This window comes from Heloderma suspectum, chromosome 3, assembly GCF_057233095.1.
Source record: "Heloderma suspectum isolate Gila_16-S chromosome 3, 16-S_ref, whole genome shotgun sequence".
Lineage (NCBI taxonomy): Eukaryota > Metazoa > Chordata > Lepidosauria > Squamata > Helodermatidae > Heloderma > Heloderma suspectum.
Window position 1 is genome coordinate 138,052,496 of NC_139460.1, and position 14,206 is coordinate 138,066,701.

At 44.5% G+C, this 14,206-nt stretch overlaps 1 protein-coding gene across 1 annotated transcript in view; it reads left to right on the forward strand.

Annotated features, from left to right (window-relative positions):
- The window catches only part of NALCN (sodium leak channel, non-selective), a 284,191-nt gene that overhangs the window by 155,207 nt on the left and 114,778 nt on the right, over positions 1 to 14,206 (forward strand). Inside the window, exon 13 of the mRNA XM_084841809.1 lies at positions 2,338 to 2,529. Within this exon, the coding sequence (XP_084697935.1) occupies positions 2,338 to 2,529 (192 nt within the window). The remainder of the gene's footprint in view (positions 1 to 2,337; positions 2,530 to 14,206) is intronic.

The following is a 14,206-nucleotide window of genomic DNA, read 5'->3' on the forward strand; positions in this document are numbered from 1 at the left end:
AAGAAAGTATAAATATTAAATGTAATCCAGTGCAGCCAAACTAAAATTTAAAATTGCAGCATGTAAGCCAGTCCTCACAGTACCATAATGATTCAAGCTTCATTGAGCTACATGGTACTCAGTTGCTTGCCTCTGATCCTCAAAGTACCTGGCCCATGTTCATATGAATAAATCTAGGGATTGGTGGTGACAGAGTGCTTTGAATAGTGCCCTGCCCTTTTCTCTCTTAGTGAAAACAAATGGGCTAGTAAAACAGTTCCTGGAAAGATTAATGTGCTACTTAAATGTCAATTAAGGTAATTTAGGTGTGGGTGGGGGCACCAATAGCAAAACAGTTAAGTGGAAAGCTACTCAAACTGTGAAACAAAACAAGGGTATTTAAGGAGAAACTACTTTAAGAGCAGTTTCACCCTAAAGTCCATTTATCCCATTTAAAATTTGTATGCAGTTATTGTTATGTTTTGTCTCAGAATCTCAGTTCTGCATAATTGTGGGGTGATAGTTACATTGGATAGCCTCCTCCTGGTCCCAAGAAAGCAAGATTGCTGAGGTTCTCAGACCTTTAAAAAGCTGTGCAAGATAGATAGATAGATAGATAGATAGATAGATAGATAGATAGATAGATATAACCAATGCAGTTCTGGTGGGAATTTTAATCCTGGAGCTAGAGAGGAAGGAAACAGAAAACAAGTGTGGTAAGGGTCAAACTAATGTAACACTAAACACATCATTGGATGATGTCTCTTTTTAAAAAAAAACTCAACAGTTACTTGCTGTAGGGAGGATCAAGTCCACCATCCATGGTGCACAGGGAGGGAGGTTTAACCCTTTTTCCTGTTCATGGGCCCAATGAGCCTCCCCCTACCCACCTGGAGAAGGAAGCTCCCATTGGCACCAATGGAAATTTACCTCCTGAGCCAAATAGTCACTTTTGGGGTGGAGCATTTTCATAGAGATCATAATGCAGGAGGAAAGGATTAATCTTTTTCCTTACATGTCATGGTCTTGATCCTGACACCCCCTGCAATAACTACAAAAACAATGAGAAATGCAATTTCTAGTGATATGTTTAGCATCACCACAGGCTAAGGTCTGTGCTAATCACATAATTAAACAAGTGCAAAGACATTCTAGAACTTGCATTAAAATGTTTTGTGTCTTGAAAATAGTGTTTTCTGAAATGTTGCCAAAATGTTTAACCCTGAGGGACCATTTCAGGTTTTAGGTTTTCAGGTTTTTCAGGTTTTCAGGCAGGAAGAGGCAGATTTCAGTGGGGTCACATCAGTGTTCAAATAGCTGCATTTAAATGCAGTGTTCAATTTCAGAAAAGCTAGTATGCTTGCGGTATTGTAGTTTAACTATTCTTGGGGTACGTTGCATTAATTTACAACTTTAACTCTGGCCAGGTTTAGATAATTGCCACCCGTGGTGGCTTAAATAAGCCACAGTGATTTGTGGCATGCGCCAGGTGCCCCTGAATGTACATTCCATAACCCAACCCCCCTCATAGATTGTCATGTTGTCTGAACCCACTGAGGGTGGCTTTTTAGCGTGGTTAACAAACTATCTACAACCCTTGCTAGGTCCGAATGACATGACAACCTACGAGGGTGGAAGGTGGGTTGCAGAATGGGTGCCCATGGGCCCCTGGCACATGCCACAAACTACAGTGACTTATTTAAGCCACCATGGGTGGCAATGATCACCAAACCCAGTCACTGATTTTGTAGCCCTCACTCCATGTTGTTTTAATTTCTGTTTTAAGCAATGGTTATATAGTTGTCTCCATATTTTGTCCACGTTGGTGTTCATATTTATTTTAAGGTGGACTGCTTTTTGAAACAAATGTTATGTATTTTTTTTAATCTTCAAAAACAGAAAACAAAAATAATATAACTGAATCAGCCATGATTAACCAAAGTCCTTTGTCTTTGCTAGAGATGGGATGGTTAGTAAAAATAGGTCTTAAACCTCAAATCATATGGAAGCTTCTACAATCAATTAACATAGAACTTAAGAGCTTATGTATGTTTTTTCAAGACCAAAGTCATGGTTTGTTTGATCCTTGTTTGAACACATGGTCCTGTCGTTCAACAGTTCAGAGTCATTCTTTTTTGAGCCCCATTGAAGCTTTTTCTTACTACTATTGTGTAAGTGTAATATAGTATAAGAACTGAGGGAAAACGTCAGTGAAATCAATGAAATCAATATTTGTTACTTTCCTCTTCAACAGTTGGTACTTAACACCAGGAGTTTACTTAAAATAAAACATTATCTATTATACTCATTTGACTTCCTACAGCAAAATCAATAAATGTATTTCCTTTCTCCTTGCAGGTGCTTCGGGTAGTTCGACTTATAAAGATTTCTCCTGCCCTGGAAGACTTTGTATATAAGATTTTTGGACCAGGGAAAAAGCTTGGGAGTTTAGTTGTATTTACTGCCAGCTTATTAATTGTAATGTCAGCAATCAGTTTGCAGATGTTCTGTTTTGTGGAAGAACTAGACAGATTTACAACATTTCCAAGGGTAAGTGTAAAAAAAAACACACACCATCCCAACTGATCAGTTACACAGCTGTCATTTTTCTTACAAATGCCTTTTTATTCTAGTTTTGTTAATGCCACCAATTAGGAAGGTGTAGAAAAAAATATTCTGTTGCTCCTGTGTGTTGGTTGGGTTAAAATGAGTTTCTAATTTCTCTTGCTTTGTGGAATGTACTCTGTAAAGATATACAATGCCTTTTGATAATTTCTCTTACTTAATTTGAAATTCCATGCTCCTTTCTGGACAGAAAAAGCAAAAGGCATTGCCATTCACCACAAGATTGTCCTAGCAACTGATTGGTTAACAGAAAAGTGCACTTTAGTTTTATACAGACTCATCAAGGCAGCAACCATGTGGTTTGGTTCTTTAGGACAAAATTATTTGCTGGGGGTAGTCTTGGTCTTCACTTCAATTTTCAGGTTTTTCCTCTGGAATGGAGGTAGCCAGAGGCAAGATTCCAGGGAGTTTAAAGCTGTGGCAAAGTGGGACTCTCATCTTGAAAATAATATTATTGACAAGCACACCCTATTAAGAAGTTGAAGGGCACAATCCTATGGGGTTAGGTGGCCGCCTCCAAACTCGGAGGCGACCTCCTATCTAATGCAGGGCAGGAGAAGCATGGAGGGGATCGTTCCTTCTGCGCTTCTCCTGACCTGCATTTGTGGCTAGGCAGCCAATTTCGGCCATCTAGCCGCGGGAAGGCGGAGCGGGGGAGGAAGCTGCCGGATAACACATAGGATGTGTCATACTGGCATTTCCACCGTCCCCACCCTGGAACGGCCCCCTGAATGCCCTGTTTTGGCCGCTCTGCACTCCTCTTCAGAGCGCAGAGTGTGGGACTGTCCTGTGCTGCCTACAAGGCAGCGCAGAAGGGGAAAAGGTCAGTTTTCTGGGAACTGACCTCAGAGCGCAGGCTTTGAGGTCAGTACCCAGAAAACGAGATATCCTATGGCCGTCTAGCCACTGACTAGCGGCCATAGGATTATTCCCTAAGGGTAGTATCCAACATTAGTCCTGCATAGACTAACTGCACTCTGTGGTTTCAATTTTTGTCAACCGCCCAGAGAGTTTCAGCTATTGGGCAGTATAGAAATTAAATAAATAAATAAAGTAGATCCATTGAAATGAATGAGACTTAGGTTAGTCATGACCCATTCATTTCAATGGGTCTAACATTGGATACTACCCATCGGCTACAATCCTATGCACACTTCCTTGGGAGTAAGCCCTGTTGAAAACAGTGGGACTTACTTCTGAGTAAACGTAGTTAGGATTGCACTGTAAATAGTCAATAGTGGTGACAATCTGCTGGTGACACATTGACTTGATAGGTACACCCTGTATACCAGCCTTCCCCAACCTAGTGCCCTCCAGATGTGTTAGTCCAACACATCTGGAGGGCACCAAGCTTGGGAAGGCTGCTGTATAGAAATAAATTATCAGTGTCAGTATATTGCATTTAAGCCTCATTGCTTGTGTGGCTGGTTTTCTCCCTTTACACCTGGTGATTTGTGGACAATTTTCTTGGATACAGTCCTGGATAGTCTCTTATGCACCACAATAGGTATTATTTCTGCTAATAGCTCCTGTGGTGCTGGATGTTATAAAGTTATCTGACAGGAGATACAAGCACTAAATGCTTATAACAAATTTTATAACTCTTTTCTGAAACAATTGTGTATAAGAAGCCACTCTGATGGGTACATTATTGAAACTTTGACATGCTATCAGATTGAACTACACGACTGCATTTCCCAAAATGGTTGCTCTTAACCTGCATATGATTTACACTTACACTTAAATAATAGTTAATTTATTCACAGCAGAATGAGAAATGGAAATTCACTGGGCAACTGGTGCTAATGTAATAAGTGAAACACACTGCTTTGAAGAAAAATAATGCAGTTTTCTCAATGATCTGCTAGACTGAATTTATGTGGATTGGAGTCCCAAATAATTTATTGATATAAGTGAGCCAAAGTTAGTTTCCCATTATCACTGGTTTTTTTATTGAAGGTATGATGGCCAGAGCAATTAAACTGGAATGAATAAGGAAGTGTCACAATCATGTATAAAAGAGTTAAGCACCTATTTCTAATTAGCTCCCAATATAGCAAATGTAGGATGGCAAGTGAGAGAGAAAATATATTATTCAACCACTCTGACTAGCCTGACTAAAGTGAGCGGGTTTTTTTTCAAACACTACGAAAAATGTTTTTTTTAACGATTATGCAGATATAATGGAAACTTGAAATGGATATGGATAAATTTCCTTGCGTTAAGAAAATTATTGGTTCTAGAGGAAAAGGCATAATCTTTTCACCACATACTCCAGAACTGTCAGATTTCCATTCATAATTAGTAAACCACTGTGAATGTACATGGCACTTTACAAAGTAACATAGGTGGGAGCTTACAATTCAGACTTAAACACTGAGAACGGATGACAATATTCTGCATTGCTGAAAGACTTACAAATAATAATTGGGATGGCTATGATGGTACACTCATAAAATGGTTTCTAAGTATATGAGACCCATGAATAGAATTTTGTCATTGATGAGATGCCCATCACTTTGATCTGAACATCAAGGAGCTCATTAGTCCTTTGCGTCATATTGTTTGAATCACAGTCCCCCAACCCTTTTGTGTCACAGCCCTAACTTATGCCTCTTTTAGACTATATGACTGTTGGCCAGGCATGTCCTTCTTTTTCTCTTATGCAAAGCAGTTAGTTTTGGTTGAGGTGCTGTAGACAGAATATATATATATATATATATATATATATATATATATAATTTTTAAAAAAATAATTGATGGCTGTTTCTAACCCATTTTGGAGGGTACATATGTAGATTACAGATGCAGCAGTATAAAGTGGAAATGAGGCATTAGAGTCCTGTTAGACTAGAATAGAATAGATCCTACATGCTCCAGGTAGGGGATCATGGTTTTAAATTCTGTCCTACTTTAAAAAACAAAACAAACTTTTAGGCGGGTAGAAAACTAGCATAACACGGAGAAGGATGGGCTAGAACATTTCCCTCTGATTTGCTAGTTTTCTACTTGAAGGAAGTTCTTTTAACATAGGAATGCATGTAAAAATGAGATCTCCCACCAGCATTCTGAAGTAGTACAGTCCAAGCTGTCACTTCAGAGTATCACCTCATTCTGCTGCATGTTACTAAGGCACATGTGATTATGTAATTTTTTTACTCTGTTGCTGTGCATTCTGTTTATGATCATGATTTTTTTATTTGTATCACTTCATTTTATAAGTATGTTTTACTTTTTTTTTGTTACGGTTACCCTGCCTTGGATGGTCACTCAGAACTAAAAAATAAGATATAAATGTGTTAAAATAAGAAAATAAATGTGTAGAGCTAGTCTTAATTTATGGGAAAGTGAGCAGTATGAGTCCTGCTGATCCTTATCTCATAGATTTAAGACAGGAACCTGAATTTACATTAACTGTGGTTATTCAGGTTCTTCTCTGTGCTTAGTGCCTTGGGGCCAGCACAGACAATACTTTAAATCTGTGTCTAGCAGCTATCTCTTTTTTCATTTTTACTCTAGAGTAAATTTGGATTGGGACTCTACAATGTGGATAAAGGGGCTTTTAAGATCCAAATCGATATAGTTGATAGACTCAGATTTAAATTAATGTCTGCCTGGCCACATCCCTAGTTCTGCTTCATCAGCAAGCCAAAATGTTTTATTTTTAACATCCCTTCTCCAGTGATTGATATCAGTTTTGGTTTTATGATGTGGCTGGTGGATTTCTTGCCTGAGGTTTTTTGTTTTGTTTTGTTTCTTAACAGTCTGTAGAGTTTTATTGGCTGTTCCAGTTATCATTCATTGTTGCATATTATTGCTGGCACTTGGGTACCTGTTAGGCAAGGATACTACTGCAAGTGCCACTTGGGTCCTAGATATGGGAATCCGGTGAGGCAAATGATTCTGCAGGACTGTCTTTCAGATGGAAGCTTGCTTCTCTGTGGCTGTATTTGCCTGGTGGATCAGGGCAACTATGTGAATTCTTGCATAGAATCTGGAGTTCATCCCTGAAGTATGTGGTGGTCAACCTTTGCACTAGCACAACAAGGTGATTTTAAACTAGAGCATGCCCCCTCTCTTAAGCTACTATTATAGCTGTTGTTAACCAGCAGGGATCACAGTGAATGAGGGATCACAGTGAATCAGAAATATACAGTTCTCATCTAGGGAGAATCTACAGTTCCATTCCACTGTTCCTCTAGCTGTAATTAAATTGAAGGTCGATGCATAATAAAGCCTTGGGGCACCAACTGATAATTAGAACTTAGAATGCTTTCCTGTTAAATGATGTCCAATTGAGCACATGGGAAATGTCATTATGCTATAGCATACACACTAAAAGAAGAAACAAACTAACAATTAATGCAACATGCATACAGACTTTCAAGTTTCTTACTCTTCATCATGGCCTTCCAACATTGTGCAACTTTGCTCTTTGTTGGACAAATAGACATCTTTCCAACATGTCAAATTCCTTTTTTCTCTTTTGCACTTCTATAAAATTGGAAAATCAGTTTTTCACGGTTCCCCTGATGCCACAAGAAATCTTTAATCCCCCCTCCCCATTTTCTAGGGATGGGCAGAACCAACTGGTTCCACTCCAACCAAACTGAAGTGGTTTACAGAAGCCAGAGAGGTTCTACAGCTGAAGCCCAGAAACTGAATTTACATTCACTATGGACCTCCAGGTTCTTCTCTGTGGTTAGTGCCTTGGGGCCCACACATACATTACTTTAAATTTGTGTCTTTTTTTTTTTCATTTTTACTCTACAGTAAATTTGGATCAGGACCCCAGCATGGGGGCAAAAGGGCTTTTAAGATCCAGATTGGGGGTCCTAGAGTGAAAATGAAAAATGAAGTAGTTGCTTGGCACAGATTTAAAATAATGTTTGTTTTGGTCCTTCGGGTTCTTTCATCCCATAGAGGCTTCTGCCCATTTGCCATGATGTGGTGATAGAGTGTCACTGTGCAACACTGATGTGTCAGGCAAAGTGATCAGGGCATGTTGCTAGAAGTGTTCCAATATCCCTAAGGTCATTGTAGGCTTACCTATTTGATCTACTGTTAGACAAAGGAGGGAAGCAAGTGGCTTGGTTGGGTATGGAAGACACCTAATGCTGCCCTGTATGGGCACTAAGTGAGAGCAAACATAAAATGGCAGTCACATGCTGACATGGTACATTTCTATTTCCCCCTGATGCTGAAAAGCAAGTATGCTTAGCCAAATGAGAACAATTGATTATTCTTTCCCAATAATGTCCCTGAATCAGAAGGCTACAGCACAAGCACTATAAAAACATGATGGGGGTTTTTTTTAAAGAAAAGGGAAGAAAAGGCAGACAACCTTCATTCCCTAAAGCTTCTAAATTGCATGCTTTCACATGGTTACTTGACAAATAAGTAGGAGCTTATGGTTGCTATGGTTACCAAATACAGCATTCTCTGGCCCATTTTTGTCAGCCTGCGTGATCTAATAGATTTGTTTTCAAGTCAATATGGGCCTCTAAAATGGACTTTTGCGAAGTGTTCTTACTTCTTTTTTCTTCGATTTGTAATTTTTGAAGTTATGTCCAAACTGAAGAAAAAAAGGAATATGTCTTGTATTCAGTGGTGCAGCTAAGTAACTTTAGACCCTGGACTTAATGGTCTGGGGGGGTGGGGAGGGGCTTTAGGTAGCCATGTGTATTATTTCAATTGTGAAGCATACAACTAAAATTTCTCTTCACCCCCAACCACCATTCCATGCTTTACACCTGCTTCTACATTCCTGATACGTTTAAATAGTAATAAGAAAACAATTTGCCATTCCTTATTTTAAAAATACTCTGAGCATGTGCAGTTTTGCATTTTAAACTCACTTAAGTCATAGCACCATTATAACTACAGGAATAAAATGGAGTTTGCTTCTGCTGCCCTGATGGCTACTGTTCTGTGGGTAGTCATTTGGTCCAGCCCTAACTGCACCACTGCTTGTATTCTAAAACTACTTTATAATCTTGATATTTTGGTGAACTGTGGTCTTAAATTCGTCTTATCTCAGGAGAAATGGTATCAGTTTCATAGGGCTTGGCTGCTACAGCAAGAATCCTGTCTTCTGATGCCTTACTCTATGAGAAAAGTGTGCTTATTGAAGGCAGTCCTATACATCATAAGAGACATGAGGCTGCCCCCATGAGCAGGGGTGGGGAAAGGGAAATGCTCAAGATAATAGCCCTCTTCAGACATTTCCCTTATACGCTGGATCAACGCATGATGGGGGAACAGGGCTGTGTCAATTAGCCCCACCCATGACATTGCATGTGCCAAGTACCTCTTCCTCTGGCGTCTGCACATACAATGCCAACACCTGCAGGGAGGGGGCATTCATATGTACAGCTGTGAGCATCAAGGCTCCCTTCCTGCAGGTGTTTCCTGTACATATGGATGCCAATGGAAGGGGCTGCTTTGCATACACAGGTGTCGAGGGCAGGGCAAGTCAACGCTGCTTCCTCTCACTAGGGATGTGTGTCTCGGGACAATCTGACCTTTTTAGGACAATCTATCTTTTTCTGACAGATTCCTGTGACACCCCCAGCTCGGCTTTCCTTTGTGAGCCAAGCTGGGGGTTTGTTCCCGAAATCCAGGAACGTTTCCCCCATTTGCAGAACTGTGTTGTTCCACAAATTACAGCCATAATTTCCGCAAATTACAGCCGCAATTTGTGCAAATTATGGCTGTAATTTGCCTTATTTTGTGTAAATTAAGGAGTGCGCACCGCTGCCACTACCTGCCAGCACCACGCACACCCCTCCCATTCTCCTTGCTGATGCTGCACCAGCAAGGAGACTGTGAGGGGTATGCACAGCGCGGTGACGGCAGGAAGGGAGGGAGTCCTCCCTCCCAACCATCTCCATCCACCACTGCTAGCACTGCACACACCCCTCACGCTTTCCTTGCTGGTGTCGGCATGGACAAGGAGAGCACGAGGGGGGTGCGGTGGCGGCAGAAGTCCATGAGCTGGCCCGACTTGCACAGGTCGAGTTGGGCCAGCTCATGGACAAGCGAGTCACAGTCTGGGGGGCCAAGCTGCCAAAAGCTCGGCAGACTTGACCTCCCTATGGATTCCTCTGACATCCCTACCCCTCACACATTGGTCCAATGCATAAGGTAAATGTCTGAAGAGGGATAATGAAGACATCAGGACATGAGACAAGTAGCATTACATATTATGGAGGGGGAGAGCTCAATATGGGCCTAATGTTTTCAGCAGCTAGTCTTTTATTTCTTATATACTATATCATTCCAGTCTGAGCAAGCTGTTCCTGAATAAACTCTAGATTTGGCAAAAATTAAAATTCCCCTCCCTCTTCCCCCGACGTTAACATTGGATGTGATCAGTTAACTAAATGTATTTTATTTCTTAGATGTATTTTAACATTTATTGATTCATACCGTATTTGGGAATGAAGAATTTCTATTTGACTACCGACATCAGAACCATGAACTAACGTTCAAGAAAAAAAATTCAAAGAAATTTGCAGGGTTCTCCCCCCGCTCCCCCCCCCCCGGCATAACATGAATTAATTCAAAAACCCTCTTATTTGCATACATCTCCAGGTCTCATTTTCACAGCTGTTGGTTCTGTCAGCAAGATAGCTGCATTTCAGATTCATTTTAGCATAAATGGTGGAAAGTGTACCTTTTAACTAAAAATACCTTGCTCTGAAAGAAAGATTGCTACTTGCTGAACTTAAAATCACTGTACACTGCCATATTATTTTCTTAAAACTTGTGTTTTCCAGTACAGATAACTTCAATTACAGGAAAGGCTTAAATTCGCTTGGGATACTGTTAGAATGAAATATGTTTTAAATTGAAGGTTTGGTTTTCTTCCGAATGAAAAGGTTATCTAGCTTTTGTTTTAAGGTAACATTTGTTCTTTCTAAAATGAACGAGGTACCATAGAATATTAGTGCCATTCATTTGCCATTAAGAAAGTCTTTTAAAGACAATCTTTTATTTTTAAGCAAGACTTCCCATAATTTCTACGCATTCAAATTGAAGAGGTATCAGTGCTGAAAAGATCAAATGAACTCTAGCTGTTCACATATGTACAGTGTTGCCCTGATATGGCTTAGCAGGCTTATCTGCATATCACTCTGGGTTGGAAATTGCGAACATTGCCTGCTGCTGCTGTGCCTGCTGTTGCTGGGCCTGCTGCTGCTGCCGCCGCTGCCGCCGCCACCGCCGCCACTGCCACCAGCACCAGGCCTTCCCTGGAGACTTCTGCCTGGCAGACCGCCAGTCCCTGCAGGACCAGGCCCCCAGGTACCGAGCCAGCTGTGCTGCTCCACCTGCCCTCCCTGGAGGGGCTACATAAGCTGGCTGGCTGAGGTGGCCTGGGAGAGCCAGGGCCTGCAGGAGAGGCCACCACCACCACCGGGGAAGAGGCGGGCCTGCTGCTGCCGGGCCTGCTGCTGCCGCCGCCGCCGCCGCCGCCACTGCCACCACCACCAGGCCTTCCCTGGAGACTTCTGCCTGGCAGACCACCAGTCCCTGCAGGACCAGGCCCCCAGGTACCAAGCCAGCTGTGCTGCTCCACCTGCCCTCCCTGGAGGGGCTACATAAGCTGGCTGGCTGAGGTGGCCTGGGAGAGCCAGGGCCTGCAGGAGAGGCCACCACCACCGGGGAAGAGGCGCGCCTGCTGCTGCTGGGCCTGCGGCTGCTGCTGCCGCCGCCGCCGCCACCACCACCACCACCACCACCACCACCACCACCACCTGGCCTTCCCTGTGGACTCCGGCCTGGCATTATTTTTAAGGGGATTTTTAATTGTTTTGTGTGTGTGTGTGTGTTTTCTTTTTCTTGAGGGATTTTGTTGTGGTTTTAGGGGTGGGTAGCCTGCCTGATAGGCGGGAGCGAGGGGGCATGTGTCCACCTGATGGAGGCAGTGGGGGGAGTGTTGGGGGCCAGAAGATACCGAGGCTGGGCGGCAGGCACTGGCGAAGCGCTAGGGGCAGGCCATGCCAGGTAAGGGGAACAAGGGAGAGATGTGTAGTATCTGTCCCCTGCTCCGGGCCTGTCCAGAGCCAAAGGATGGCTGGGGGAGGCATGACCCCATCTTCTGGCCTTTGTTTGCTGCTCTGCAATGCCAGGTCTGTTACCCACAAAACCTCCCTCATCCATGACATGATCCTGGATGAGGGTGCAGACCTGGCATGTATTACAGAGACCTGGCTGGCCGAGGCTGCTGCTCCAACCCTTGCAGCCATGTGTCCAGCTGGATTTTCGTATGCACAGCAGCCGAGGGCTGGGGATCGGGGAGGGGGAGTGGCTATTATCTACAGAGAGTCCTTGGTCTTCACCAGGCCCCCTCTCCGGGAGACCAAGGTTGCTGAGTGCATGTACTGGAGGTTGGGCCCGAAGGGCAGTCTGGGGATTCTGCTCGTGTACCGTCCACCCCGCTGTACGACTGACTCCCTGGCCGAGGTGCTTGAGGTGGTCTCTGATGTGCGTGTGCAGTCCCCTAACTTAATGGTGTTGGGGGACTTCAACGTACATTCGGAGGCCATCCTCACAGGAGCACCTTGGGACTTCATGGAGACCATGGCCTCCTGGGAGCTGCACCATATTCTAACTGGGCCCACCCATGTAGCCGGTAGGGGTGCACGAAAGCCACTTACCTGGTCTCACAGCTTGCTTCGCGGTGGGGGTAGGCGCTTCGCTGCTCCCCCCGAAGTTCAGGCCGGGGGGGGAGGGTTCCCACCTCGCCCGGCCGAAATTCAGGCCAGGGGGGAGGCTTCCCGCCTTGCCCGGCCAAAATTCAGGCTGGGGGGGAGGCTTCCCGCCTCGCCCGGCCGCGAAATAAAAAGTTAAAAAAAAAAAAACGCCCCCGTGATAGGCTACGTGACGATTAACGTAGCCTATCATGGCTAGATCTGCAAAGTCAGCCGTGATAGGCTACGTTAATCGTCACGTAGCCTATCACGGGTGACTTTAAAAAAAAAAAAAGATGCGTACGCTAATGGCGGCCCCCATAGGGAGCCGCCATTCGCGTTCCTTATTTGGTCGCTGTAGTCTACGTAAATCTTTACGTAGACAACAGCGAAAATAAGGGCAACGCAAATAGCGTTGCCCTTATTTTCGCCCTTTACGTAGACTACAGCGACCAAATAAGGAACGCGAATGGCGGCTCTCTATGGGGGCCGCCATTAGCCGTACGCGCTTTTTTTTTTTTTTTTTAAGTCACCCGTGATAGGCTATGTGACGATTTACGTAGCCTATCACAGCTGACTTTGCAAATCTAGCCGTGATAGGCTATGTGACGATTAACGTAGCCTATCACGGGGGCGTTTTGTTTTTTTTTTACTTTTATTGGAATGGCGGCGGCGGCAGCCGGTCGAAAGACCGGCTGCCGCCTCTGCCCCTGTCGAAGACCTGACGAACCACTGCCGGGACCCGCCGCCGGGAGGGACATTCGGGAAAGGTAAGTCCCGTCCTGGGGGGGGGGGGGGCGGAGAATTTCTCCCCGAAACTACTTCGGGGAGCCGAACACGTTGGCACTTGGTCCCCCTGAAGTTTCGGGGAGAAATTCTCCCCCATCCCTAGTAGCCGGTCATGCACTAGACCTTGTGTTTGTTTCTGGAGAAGTGGGGAGTGATCTGGAAGTCGGGGGGATATCCACCACCCCCTTGTCATGGTCAGATCACTATCTGGTGACGTTGGACTTCTCGGTTCCACAACCCCTCCACAGGGGTGGAGGACCCATTAAAATGGTCCGCCCCAGGCGTCTTATGGATCCAAATGGATTCCTGAACGCGCTTGGGGATTCTCTGAGGCATGCCAATGGCCACTCGGTCGAGACCCTGGTGGGTGGCTGGAATGCCGCAATCACTGGGGCATTAGATCTGGTGGCTCTGAAATGCCCTCTCCCCCTGAACAGGGCTCAGACTGCACCATGGTTCAATCCACGGTTACGAGCTGTGAAACAGGAGGTGAGACGGCTAGAGCGCCGGTGGCGGAAGTCTCGCTCCAAAGACGATCAGACACGGGCTAGAGCTGTATCTTCAGCCTATCACGTGGCGGTGAAGGCAGCAAAAAAGGAATATTATGCTGCCTCCATCGCGTCTGCAGAGTGCTGTCCCAGGAGGCTATTCCAAGTGGTCCGGAGCCTAGTCGGTCCTGTGGCTCCAGAACCACTGGAGCATTCTAAGGCCTCCTGTGAGGCCTTGGCAAGGCACTTTGCAGATAAAATTGATCAGATTAGGTGTGTTACTCTGCACGCTGTGGATACAGTTAGTGAGCAAGAGGCGGCCTGTGGCAAACCGGTTTTGTGGGATCGGTTCCAGCTTCTTCCTCCTGATGAAGTGGACAAGGTGCTTTCATCTGTAAGGCCGACCACCTGCTTACTTGATCCTTGCCCATCTTGGCTCATTATGAGCTGCAGAGAGAGACTGGGTGAGGGGATCAAAGCGGTGGGAAATGCCTCCCTTGAGGAGGGAGTGATGCCATCAGCCCTCAAGGAGGCAGTGATAAGACCGCTGTTAAAGAAGCCCTCCTTGGATCTTCAAGTTTTGAACAACTTTCGCCAGTCTCAAATCTGCCATTTTTGGGCAAGGTGATT